Below are 11,816 nucleotides of genomic sequence, written 5' to 3'. Positions count from 1 at the left end.
TCTTGGTCTCTGCCTGTGGACAGCCTGGGCCACACCCGCCAGGTCGGACCCTCTCCTGATACACAGGCGGCTGGTGGCTCGGGAGTGCGAGGGGCCCGTGAGCTCACACAGAAAGGCGGCCTGGGGATGGTCCCAGCAACGGGGTCTCGGGGTCAGGAGCAAAGGGTCTTCACGAGACATCAGGCTCTGCACTCCCCCACGTGCGGCGCACTAGGTGGATCTCGCCACGCTGGCCGTGCTCCCGTGCTCCCGTGCTCCGAGTGTGCTCCCAGTGTTGGGAACCTCCCTGAGGGCTGCAGCTCATCTGCTTTCTGTCCCAAACTCTGGGTTTGTTTTCCCAGTTTTCATGGGTCACACATACTAGGAACAGGAGACGAGGGTCTCGGGAATGCCCCCACCCCGCAGGGCACCTGGGCTCCCACAAGGATGTGGGGGCCTTCAGGCAGCAGCCCCCTCACACACACACCCCTCCACGCTCCGAGAACAGACCCTGTGCAGAGAAAGGCATTTTCTTCACGGTTTGGCTCGGTTTGGGGGTAGAACTCAGAGCCCGCACGGCCTGGCCTGAGGAAAGCGCTTCTTTCCTACCCAAACCCACACTGGGGGTTCGAGGACAGGAAGAGGCGCACAGGGAAGGACCTGGGGGAGGGGGACAGAGGAGCTGACTCAGAGGTGGAAGCTTCCAGAACCACATAGAGCTAAACTATACTAAGGAACACACAGAGCTAGACTGCGCATGGAGAGGAAGGAGCAGAAGCAGGAGGGAGGAGGCGGCCAGAGAGGCCCCAGGGTCAGCCCACACCCGCCCAGCCAGGCAGGGGCCAGGACATGGGCAGGGTCGGGCAGTGCCAGCTCAGCCAGGGAGAGTGCACAGTGGTTAGAGCTGGGCAGTACCAACCCCAGGGCATCCTGCGGAGTGGGCACTGTCAGGGGTGGTCCTGAGTGAGTGACCCGGGGCCCCAGTGCCAGGTCCTGGACCCGTAAGAGTGAGCTGCCAGCCCGGCTGCCCAAGAATCACCTGGAACAACCGGCCCCCCCAACCCCCGCACTGTATAGGAGGCGCCAGGAATCCATTGGACATCACCCTGCCCAGATGGGCTCTGTCCGGGGGAGGCAGGCCCCGGTGAGTCCAGGTGTGGGTGTGCGAAGCGTATATTCAGTGGCCAAGAGCCGCCTCCCAGCCACCCCAGCAGAAAACAGAGATGGGGACACGGACTGATGGTCCAAATGGGCACACTTGCAGCTCACCTGAGGGCTCGAGGGACAGAACCGCACAGTGTGACTGACCATTTGCAGAGGGAAGGCGCCCCACAGAGGCGATTCTCCTGGGGGATTAGCTCCAGGAGGTGCTCTGCCTCCCAGGGACGTCTGAGGCTCCAAAACTTAGTTCTTTGGGCTCCGAGAGCAAGCAAGGCTTTGGCTGGAAATCCCAGACTAAGTCCTCAGGCCAGTCCAGCTTATCCTTCCCCAGGGGGGTCCTGTCTCAAGTTAAGACGACTTGCATCAAGACTGCTTTTATGGGGCTGGAGTGATAGCAGAGCGGGTAGGATGTTTGCCTCGAATGTGGCCAACTCGGGTTCGATTCCCAGTATCCTATATGGTTCCCTGAGCACCGCCAGGAGTAATTCCTGAGTTCATGAACCAGGAGTAACCCCTGTGCATCACCGGGTGTGACCCCCCCACAAAAAAAAAGACCGCTTTTGTGCTTTTATACTGTCCCATTTCGATGTTGGGGCAGCTTTGCCACTCGCCCCGGGTCCACCCAAGATGGAACTGCCTCCACTCTTTGGGGATGTTAAGAACTACAGGCACCGAAGCCCGGGTCAAGTAATTATGACAGATGCCCAGGAGTAGATACATTTGTATCAATCAACTCCCAAATATTAGGAGCACAGCATTATGGTCTTTCTGTGTTTGAGCAAAGAACATTGCTCTATAATAAAATATGAAAAGGCGATAGAGTGCTCGCTTTGGCAGCACATATACTAAAATTGGAACGATACAGAGAAGATTAGCATGGCCCCTGTGCAAGGATGACACACAAATTCGTGAAGCGTTCCGTATTTTTTGATTGCTATATAAACTAAGACTACGAGAGGAGGGGATCAGAGTCAGAAATAAGGGAGAGTCAGAACTAAGGGTCAGAGTCAGAAGTAAGGGAGAGTCAGAACTAAGGGGCAGAGTCAGAAGTAAGGGAGAGTCAGAACTAAGGGGCAGAGTCAGAAGTAAGGGTCATTGTAGGAAGTGAGAGCGAGAGCAGCTCCAGAGAGAGAAGCAGGAGAGATTGGTAGAGAGATCGGAAGACACCAGGGGAGAGGCGACAGAGACAGTCAGAGATAGAGACAGACAGAAGAGATCACAGCAGCAAACACAGAAGCAGAGCACAAAGGAGGAGCCATCCCAATGCGGTCCATACACAGCAGCTCAAGAGCACCGAACGCGAATGGCCAGAGAGAGAGAGAGAGAGAGAGAGAGAGAGAGAGAGAGAGAGAGAGAGAGAGAGAGAGAGAGAGGAGAGAGCTGCCCCGAGAGCCGCGAACACACATCACATACACATCACCCCTTCTGCGTCCACGCCCGCGTATGTACTTTTTACAGTATATTTTATGTGTAAAGAAGAAAATGGATGTTGAAACCCCTAGTTGATAATGTTTGCCTCTTGTTTTACCTATTTATCACAATCTTATTAATCTGACTGGTTATCACAATTTTCCTTCCTCCAGTTGAAAGAGATGCCTGAATTCATACCATTATGTTTTTCAGTGGCTTCAGGAAATAAATAATGATTATTGTGATCACCTAAAAAAAGAAAAGAAAAGGCGATAGAAATAGAAAAACAAGTAATTCACTGCAAATACAAAGTCCAGAGTTCTCAGCAGGCTTGACTTAGAAGTAACCAAGACTGGCCTGGGGAACTGCAACAGTGAAAGGTGAAAGATCAACTCAGGGGACTCGGGGTGCTCACAAGAGCACTGTAAGCTTCTCTGGGGGGAGGAAAAGGGGCGATTCACTGATGAAGCCTAAAACACTTCGGGTTAATGTCCAGCATCCCTGCCTCCGGCCTAGCCTCCAGGGGGCCGGGGGCCGAGACAGCACAGGGTGACGGTGGCACTTATCTCCCACACAGCCCACCCGGGCTAGGCACAGCGGAGGGTCCCCCAAGCCCCTCCAGGAGACATCCCTGAGCACCAGGTGTGGCCCTAAACAAAGCAACCAAACAAGGAAAAGCAGAACTGATTGTTCCCCCAGGAGGCTGGAGACGCCCTGAGACCCCCAATCAAGATGATATGTTGGGGGGCCTGGCTCGTTCTGCACAGAAAGGAGGGGAAGGAGGAAAGAGAAAAGAAGGAGAAAGAGGAGGCGAAGGGGGAGGAGGGGAGAGGAGAGGAGGGCAAGGAGGAGAGGAGCAGGGGGAGGAGGGGGGAAAGGAAGGAGGAGGGAAGGAGGGGACAGGAAAGGGCCGGGAAGGAGGGAAGACAGGGTAGGGAGGGAAGGAGGGGTGAGGAGGGTGGGGAGGAGGGGAGAGGGAAGGAGGGCAGAGGAGATGGTGGAGAGGAGGGGAGGAGGGAAAGGAAGGAGGGAAGGGCAGGCAGGAGGGGAGGAGGGGAGGAGGGCTGTGCAGGGGAAGAGGCTCCCGCTGCACAGAGCCAGGGGGAAGTTCGCAGCCCTCAGGAAGAGCTGAGTGACAGGAACCAGCAGGTGCCACGCGCGATCCGCCCCACGCCGCATGCGGAAAGTGACACTAGCATTAGGGCGCGGGCACGGCGTCCCCCGCCGCCCCCCCCCTCCCCGCGCTGCCTGTCGCTCAGCGGAGACGCCGCCTACACGGCAGGGTGCAGCTCAAGTGGGGTGGAGGGCAGATGGGGTGAGGGGCCCTGGAGCCCCACAGCCTGCAGCAACTGCCTCTCCCTGCAGGGTGCAGCCTGGGGGGCCGGGTCAGTCCTGAGGGCCTCACTCCAGGCCGGAGAAGCAAAGGCAGGTGCCTGCCCCGTGGGTGCAGGGCTGCACCCAGCCGCTGGGGCTGGGGCTGGGCAGGCCCGGCTGGGCGGGGGTCCCCGGGTGGGCAGAGCCTCCCAGGAGAGTCCCAGCTCCTGGCCCTGCAGTGGGGAAGGACCAGCTATTGGCTAGACCATCTGCCAGCCCTGCGGCCGGCCTGGCCTCGTGGGCAGGCACCGACAGCTCCTGTCCACAGCTAGCACGGGGCAGTAGTGCCCAAGGTCAGTGGGAAGCGGGACACCCAATCAGGGGGCTGTCACAGAGAGGACGCAGGGCTCCGCTGAGGGAAGGCCGCTGCCCCTGCTCCTTTGGGGTCTCCATGCGAGGCTCATTCTAGGCTCCCCTGGAGCCCGTCCACTACAGCAGCAGAGACACGCTTAGGAGCCGCGGATGTGAGCGGGAAAGGTGCAGTGGCCAGGCGGGCGCTGGCCTTGCACACAGCCAGCCCGGGCTCGATCCCCAGCAGCCCCCAGCTCCCTGAGCACCACCAGTACCGAGCCAGTAGTTAGCCCTGGGCATTGCTGGTATGGGGCAAGAGCCAAAGAGAGAAAGGAAAAGGCCTCGGGCTGGCAGATACCGCTGCAGAGGCGAGCGAGCTGGAGGAGCTGGGCAGGGGAGACGGCGGGTCCGGAGGGCGGGGAGCGCCTGAGTCTCCCCAGGCCCACCCAGTGCTCTAGAACCGGAGCCAGTGGGTCCAGCTCGACGTCCTCAGCTCGGCTGGGGCTGCCGTGCTGAGAATGGGCGCGGGCCGCCTGGGCCAGGGGCGAGCGCAGTCTTCGAAACTGCTGATCAGGATGACTGCTCCGGGGTGGACACAGGGCGGGGCCCAGACTCCCGGGGACGAGGGCCAGAGGAGAGGCAGCTTTCGCCTCCCACGCGGTGATGCTGCGCGACTCCGGAGCACTCGAGTCCCGAGGCGGCAGGACGCAGCCAGGCAGGGCGTGGCCGGGGTCAGGGACTGGCTTCTCGGGGCTGGGCGAGGCAGGGGCTTGGTCTGCTGCTGCCAACGGGGAGAGCATAAGACCAGGGGCCCGAGGCAGGACAGCAGGAGCAGCGCTTGCCGTGCCTGTGCCCACCCGGGCTCGGTCCTCAGCGCTACCTCTGGTCCCCGAGCCCGGTCAGGAGTGACTCTGAGCACAAAGCCAGGAGTCAGCCAGGAGCCCCAAAGAGTCACCGTGCTCCGGAGGCCCGAGCCATAGGACAGCGAGCAGGAGGGCTGCTTTGCATGCAGATGACCTGGGTTGATCCCCAGCACCCCATGGCCCCCCTAAGCCCTGCCCAGAGTGATCCTGAGCCCAGAACCAGGAGTCAGCCCTGAGAACCACTGGGTGTGGCCCCCAAACCAGGGAGATAAAAAGAAGAGAAAAGAAAAGATTCCAGAAAAGGAGAGGCTGGGGGCTGAGACCACTCTTCAGGCTGCGGCTCCAGGCTTGATCCTCAGAGCACCACTAGGAGCACTGAGCAAAGAGTACCCCAGGATCCTGAGTGTGACCCCAAAGCAAAAAGTTCAATTTTGTTTTTGGGTCACGCCTGGCAGTGCTCAGGGCTGACTCCTAGTGCTGTGCTCAGGGTTCCCTTCACTCTCGTCTGGCTCAGGCGCGTGTGCAGCTCCGGGAGGGAGCGGTCAGCCGTGTGCAAGGCCAGCACTCCTGGCCCATAGCGTGAACCTGGAGCTGGGATGAGGCCGTGGTAAGGCGCCTGCCTGCGTGCAGCCCGGGTCGGCCCGGTGCACAGACTCAGGAACAGGGCCTGTGAGAGGGAGCCACTCCTCAGCCCAACAGTGCTTGGGGCAGCCGGGCCTCGGGGCACACACGGTGCCGCCTGTCCGTGCTGTTGGGGAGGGCTGTGCGGAGCCAGCAGAGCACAGGGACAGCGGGGCGCGGGCAGGGACGCCCACGGCAGCCCGAAGAGCAGGGACGGGACAGGGACCAGTGACCCTGGCTCCAGCCCAGCCCTGATACAGCAGTGGGCACTGGGATGGTCAGGCCCCTCTGACTGGAGGGGGGAGGTGGTGAGGGGACAGGAAGCCACTGGGCAGACAGCTGGGCAAGGGCAGGGGAGGAAGAAGCAGGAGGAGGACGAAGACAAGAAGAATGAAAGGACGGATGGAAGTTGAGGCGGGAGAGGAAGAGGAGGAGGGGAAGGGGAGAGGGAGAGGGGAGGGGCAGGAGCAGGGGGAGCAGGGCAGCCACGTCCTTGCTGGGCAGCCATGTTCAGGCTGAGGTCAGCACTGGCTCTCGTCTCCCATGGGGGCCGATGCTGGAGAGCACAGTCGCCCTGCCCCCAGGAGGTGCGGGTGCCCGCCGGCTGGGCGGCACAGCATCTTGGCTCGGGGAAAGGGCAGCTTGCACCCCAGTGGGGGCGCTCGGGTTCAGGGGCCGTGGGGTGTCACTGGAGCCCCGAAGCGCCTGACTCTTCGCGGGCGGCGGCGGGGGAGGATGAATTCACAGAGCCGTCAGCGTCTTCGCACGGTTTCCAGTCACCTCGGCTCTGGCTCGCAGCCTGGTGGGAGTTTCCTGTCGGAATGATGAGGTGGGTGGGCGCCGCGGACAAGTTAATTGTCCTGGGGGTGAGGCCGGGCGATCCAGGTACCTGGGACTGGGGGCAGGGCAGCCTCCAGGAGCCTGAATCAGCAGAAATGAGGATGGGCGAGGAGTTGCCTGTCCAGAGGAGGAGGCTGAGGGTCTCCCACACACAGGGGTGCGACTGAGTGCTGCTCTCACCCGTCTTCCACAGTGCCTTGCGCATCCTTCCCTCTGTCACCCAGTAGAGACCCCATCAGCCGCCCCTCCCACCCCTTCCCTCCTTCCAGCCAGCCACCTGCCCATCCCCCACCTCACACACGCTTTCCATCCTCCCTCCCACCACCCACCCACACGTGTCCTCTCACCTGTCCGTCTGTCCATCCGTCTGTCAGTCAGATGTATCCGTCCTCCTTCCTCCCTTCCACGCCAGCCAGCCAGCAGCAGGAAGCCCCAGGAGGAGCAGCGCCAGGCGGGGCGCACAGCACTCCAAGGCCTGAGGTAGACACCCAGCAGGGTGAAGCGGGGGCCTAAGGCCGCGCGGTCAGGCACCCCACAGGTCCTGGAGCTCCTCCAGGGGTGAGTCCTGAGAGCGCTGCTGGGTGTGCCCCAAACCCAACCGAAGAGAGAACTGTGGCCCCTAGTCCACATCCAGGGGAACGTGGGGGGATTTAGGCAAATAAGGAGAAGGCAGGGGAGGGGACAGTCACGACAAACATGCTGGGTGTCGGCAGAGGACACCAGGAGGGCCAGCAGGGGCACACCCAGGCGGCAGGGCAGGAGAACACACACACAACACACACACACACACACACAAACACACACACACACACACACAGCTGGAGGGGAGGGTGCAGGCCTGGCCAGCCTCAAAGGCACTCTCACCCGAAAGCAAAGCACCAGGCCTAAAGTGGGAGATGGGGAGATGCTGGCCCCAGGGCCAGGAGCACTTCTGGTTGGGGTGGCCCCTCCCAGAGCAAGGTCCAGACAGGGTTAAGACACCTTGAGCTTCTCGGGGCTGGAGCGATAGCACAGCGGGTAGGGCGCTTGCCTTGCACGTGGCCGGACACAGGTTGGATTCCCAGCATCCCATATGGTCCCCCAAGCACTGCCAGGAGTAATTCCTGAGTGCATGAGCCAGGAGTAACCCCTGTGCATTGCTGGGTGTGACCCAAAAAAGAAAAAAAAAAAAAAAGACATCTTGAGCTTCTCAGGGCTGGTCCGGGGCTCCAGAGGGCACCGCGGGATGGTCTGGGACCTTCGGGTGCTGTGTGGGCGGGGCGGGAGCCTGGGCTCTGCCTACATACAGTGACAGGGGAGATGTGGGTTCTGCCCCAGGACTACTGCCCGCCTGGCTGGACCTTGGGGGACGCATGACGGGGGGCTTCCTGTCTCCGCCACCACCCCGGGGCCAAGATGTAGCTTCAGCCAAGTACGGGCCAGTGGCTTCCTGACAGCCATGGATGTGAGAGGGTAGAGGGCTGGTGACCGCCCAGAGCCCCTCCTGCTGCTCCCCACCATCTCTGCCCCGACGGCACTGCCAGAGGCCCGCAGGGAAACAGCGCCTGACCCGGTCTGCCCTGTACACAGGGCCCGGCCAGCAGAGGCTGCTGGGGACAGGGGCCAGCGGCGCTGCGCCTGCGGGCGGAGCAGGAGGGTAGGTGCCCCCCGCAGAAGCCGTCCCTGCGGCAATCGCTCGCGCGCCCACATTCAGCTCCACCTGGAGTCTGAAGCGACCTCCACAAGCTCGGGTCCACGAGGGTGACGGCTGTCCGCCACCCCCGCACCCCTCCTGCCCATCCCGCAGCTCTCAGGGCCCCAGTGCCCTCGGCGCCCCCGCAGCGGCCCGATCTCACGCCACGCTCGAGACACCGGGCCCCGGGGGAGGGCAGCGAGCCACACGTCAGGCTGTGAATGTCCGCGGCCCGATGCACTGGAATGTCTCCCCGCCCCCGCCCCAGGGTGACCTTCCAGACCTTTCTGAGGCTCCCCTCCAGCCCCCGCAGTATCTCAGGGCAGGGTCCGGCTCCCCTCCACCCTGTGGCTCCCGCCCCACCTCCAGGCACTGCCCGGTCACAACCAGATCCGCACTACCGCCACCCAGACACTGTCAGGACTGTCACGAGGCGGCGGCTCTGTTCCCTAGGAAACGACCAAGCGTCTGCGCACGGTTCCCTGGGACTTGTAGTCCGCGGGCGGCCTCGCCCGGCCCGGCGGCGCGACCCGGGACTACAACTCCCAGGAGGCAAAGCGGCGGGCGGGCCCCGGGCCGGGCTAGGTCGCGGAGGCGCGGGGTCCAGGGGCCAGAGGAAAGATGGCGCTGCGGAGGGCTCGGGCGGCCGTGCACGCGCTGGCCCCGGCGCCCCTGCTGCTGCTGCTGCTGCTGCCGCCGCCCGTCCCCGTCGCGGCCCACGGCGGCAAATACTCGCGGGAGAAGAACGAGCCCGGGCCCGCCCCGACGCGCGCGCCGCGGGAGGAGTTCCGCATGGAGAAGCTCAACCAGCTCTGGGAGAAGGCGCAGAGGGTAGCGCGGGGCCGGGCCGGGGGTCTCCGCGCGGGGCGGGGGTCCGCAGCGGGAAAGGTCTGGGAAAGGGAGGCAGGTGCCCGCGGGCCGGCGTTCCGCGGCGCCTTCTCTCCCGGGGTGGCCAGCCCGCGTGACCGGCCAGCCCTCTGGACAGCGGGGCACCCCCGTCGGGACGCAGGACCCCCGGCCCGCGCTGTGTGCGGGGCCTGGGGGGAAGGGAGGCCCTTTTGGAGGCCGTGCGCCAGGCCGTGTCCCCGAGGCTAGGCCGGAGCTGCCGGGCTGGGTGTGGCCGGGCTGCGACCCCGGCCCAGGGTCATCGCTAACCGCATCTCACATTCCTCAGTCAGTCAGAGGTGCAAGTGTTTGCAAAACGGGACCCGGTTTTGGGAGAGAATAGAGGACGGCCCTGGCGCGGGGAGGGGGGGAGGCGCCCCTGGCCCCGCCCCTCTGGCCCCGCCCCTCAGTGAACCCCTTCTGGGGCGCCTGGGGGGATGCAAGGCAAGGACGCGGCTGCTGCTGGGTTTGAAGGAGCAGCAGGAGCACTCAAGCTGTTCTTGGGCGTATCTAGCAAGGGCCCGGCCCCTCCCGCTCTCAGCGGGCACCCCGATCGCGGCCTTTGCTGCTGCCCCTTCCTGGGGTTCCCCCACGCGGTGGCACAGGTGCGGCTCTGTTGCTGTCCGCAGCTGCAGCTGCCGCCCGTGACGCTGTCCGAGCTGCACGCTGACCTGAAGCTGCAGGAGCGCGATGAGTTCAGCTGGAAGAAGCTGAAGGCCGAGGGCCTGGACGCCACGGGCGAGAAGGAGGAGGCCCTGCGCCGGAGCCTCAGCGGTGAGTGCGCTGCGGGGTCTCAGGCTCTGCAGGGCAGCGGGGGTGGGGGCTGGATCCCTGCAGAGATCGCCCCCGAGGGTGCCTCCTGGTCCCCTTCCTTCCAACCTCCTCGCGGTCCTTCTGGAGCCTGCACCAGAACTAGCCCCCGCCCGCTGGCTGCCCTGGACGCCCACCCTGCGTGCGCTGGAGGGCCTGGTGGGCCACACAGGTACAGAAGCCAGGGAGCAGAGGTGAGGTGTGCACACCTGGACAGTGCCCTGTACTCCTCGTCCCCCCAGTCTTGGTGGCCAAGTACGGGCTGGATGGAAGGAAGAGCGCCCAGGAGGTGATAAGCAACGCCATCAGCGACGGCCCCCTGGAGGACAGCCTCGAGGACCCCCGGCTGGAGAAGCTGTGGCAGCAGGTACCCGGCCCTGCTGGCAGCCCCACTGGATGCGGCTGCCCCAGGGGGCTGGGGGGGCGTGTTCCCCCGCGCACGGCGGTGAGGGCGCTGGCGGGAGGACCAGAGGCCCACAGGGCGGTCTGTCCACTCAGGCGAAGATCTCGGGCAAGTTCTCCGACACGGAGCTGGACAAGCTGTGGCGGGAGCTGCTGCACCACCGCGAGAAGATGCGGGAGTACAACGTGCTGCTGGAGACGCTGAGCCGCACCGAGGGTGCGCGGGGGCCCGGGCCCGAGCCCTCCGGGATGGGGGGTGGGACTGACCCCTCGCACTCCCCACGCTGACACCCCCGCCCGCTCCCCGCAGACTCCCCCGAGAACTTCCTGCAGCCCTCGGACGCCAGTCTGGACACGAAGGCGCTGCAGGGCCGGCACGCGGCCCTGAAGGAGCGGCTGCGCGCGCTGGGCCTGGGCATGGAGCGGCTGCAGAGGCTCAGCCAGCAGGGCTACGGCGCCCACGCGGCGGGTGAGGCGGGCATGCGGGGCACGGGGCGGCGCGGGATGCGGGCACGCAGGCCACGGCTTGCACCCGTGGCTGCCCCCGCCCGTGCGCTCACCGGCACCGCGCGGCCTTCCTCCTGCCAGAGTTCGAGGAACCCCGAGTCGTGGACCTGTGGGACATGGCCAAGAACGCCAACTTCTCCCCGAAGGAGCTGGAATCCTTCCGGGTGAGCCTGGCCCCGCCCTCGTGGCTCTGACTCTACCCCCTGGGCTGGCCCCGCCCCCGCCGCTCGGACTCCGCCCTGGGAGAAGTGGCCTGCACCGCGTGTTTGTGCAGACTCGGGGGCCTGGCGCCTGAAGGCGGCCACAGTGGGGTGGCCGTGCCAGGTCCTGCTCCTGTCCCTGCTGCGTGCCTGCTAGCTGCAGTGGGACCGTAGCCGGGAGAGAGCACGGAGAGCTGGGCCCCGCCCGGGAGGGAGTGCTCGGGTGGGCCACTGGCGTGATGGGCGGGCGGGAACGCGCTGCCACTGTGCCTCCAGGAGGAGCTGAAGCATTTCGAGGCCAAGATCGAGAAGCACAACCACTACCAGCAGCAGCTGGAGGTGTCGCATCAGAAGCTTCGGCACGTGGAAAAACTGGGCGACCCGGAGCACATCAGCCGGAACCGGGAGCGCTACGCACAGCTGGAGGAGCGGACCAAGGAGCTGGGCTACAAGGTACGGGCAGGCCGCTGGGCCCTTCGGGTGCTGAGTGGCAGCGCATGTGGGCTGCGCACCTGCCAGGGGGTGGGGGGTGGGGGCATTGGGGTGCGGCCCTGCAGCGTGGGCAAGCAGCTCTAAAATTAGCCTCATCACGGGGAAGAGGGAGCAGGTGTCCCAGCCCTGCGCCCGCTGAGGCCGTGCCCCTCCGCGCCCACCCCCACAGGTGAAGAAGCACTTCCAGGACCTGTCGGGCAGGATCTCCAGAGGCCACAACGAGCTCTGAGCTCTCTGCGGGGCCCCAGGGCAGTGTTACCTCTTCACATCCCCCAAATACACAGCTGTGGGCCTGAGGCCGATGTCACT

At 64.3% G+C, this 11,816-nt stretch overlaps 1 protein-coding gene, 1 long non-coding RNA gene and 1 other non-coding gene across 3 annotated transcripts; 2 read left to right on the top strand and 1 right to left on the bottom strand.

Annotated features, from left to right (window-relative positions):
- The first annotated feature begins 1,961 nt into the window (after positions 1 to 1,961).
- On the top strand, positions 1,962 to 2,068 carry LOC129405223 (U6 spliceosomal RNA). The gene has a single exon (XR_008630406.1). It is a non-coding gene; the product is annotated as a U6 spliceosomal RNA (small nuclear RNA).
- A 523-nt stretch (positions 2,069 to 2,591) lies between these two features.
- LOC129405080 (uncharacterized) lies at positions 2,592 to 8,653 on the bottom strand. The gene is made up of 3 exons (XR_008630298.1): positions 6,887 to 8,653; positions 6,589 to 6,752; positions 2,592 to 6,512 (listed from the first exon to the last, which is right to left on the bottom strand). It is a non-coding gene; the product is annotated as an uncharacterized LOC129405080 (long non-coding RNA).
- A 114-nt stretch (positions 8,654 to 8,767) lies between these two features.
- Positions 8,768 to 11,804, top strand: LRPAP1 (LDL receptor related protein associated protein 1). The gene is made up of 8 exons (XM_004617411.2): positions 8,768 to 9,042; positions 9,726 to 9,870; positions 10,149 to 10,273; positions 10,405 to 10,525; positions 10,619 to 10,777; positions 10,897 to 10,979; positions 11,292 to 11,468; positions 11,677 to 11,804. The coding sequence occupies exons 1-8, from the start codon at positions 8,833 to 8,835 to the stop codon at positions 11,734 to 11,736; spliced, it is 1,080 nt and encodes a 359-aa protein (XP_004617468.2). The 5' UTR covers positions 8,768 to 8,832; the 3' UTR covers positions 11,737 to 11,804.
- The last annotated feature ends 12 nt before the right edge of the window (positions 11,805 to 11,816 follow it).

Source organism: Sorex araneus, chromosome 5, assembly GCF_027595985.1.
Source record: "Sorex araneus isolate mSorAra2 chromosome 5, mSorAra2.pri, whole genome shotgun sequence".
NCBI classification, from domain to species: Eukaryota; Metazoa; Chordata; class Mammalia; order Eulipotyphla; family Soricidae; genus Sorex; species Sorex araneus.
This window is presented reverse-complemented; position numbering and strand designations above follow the sequence as displayed.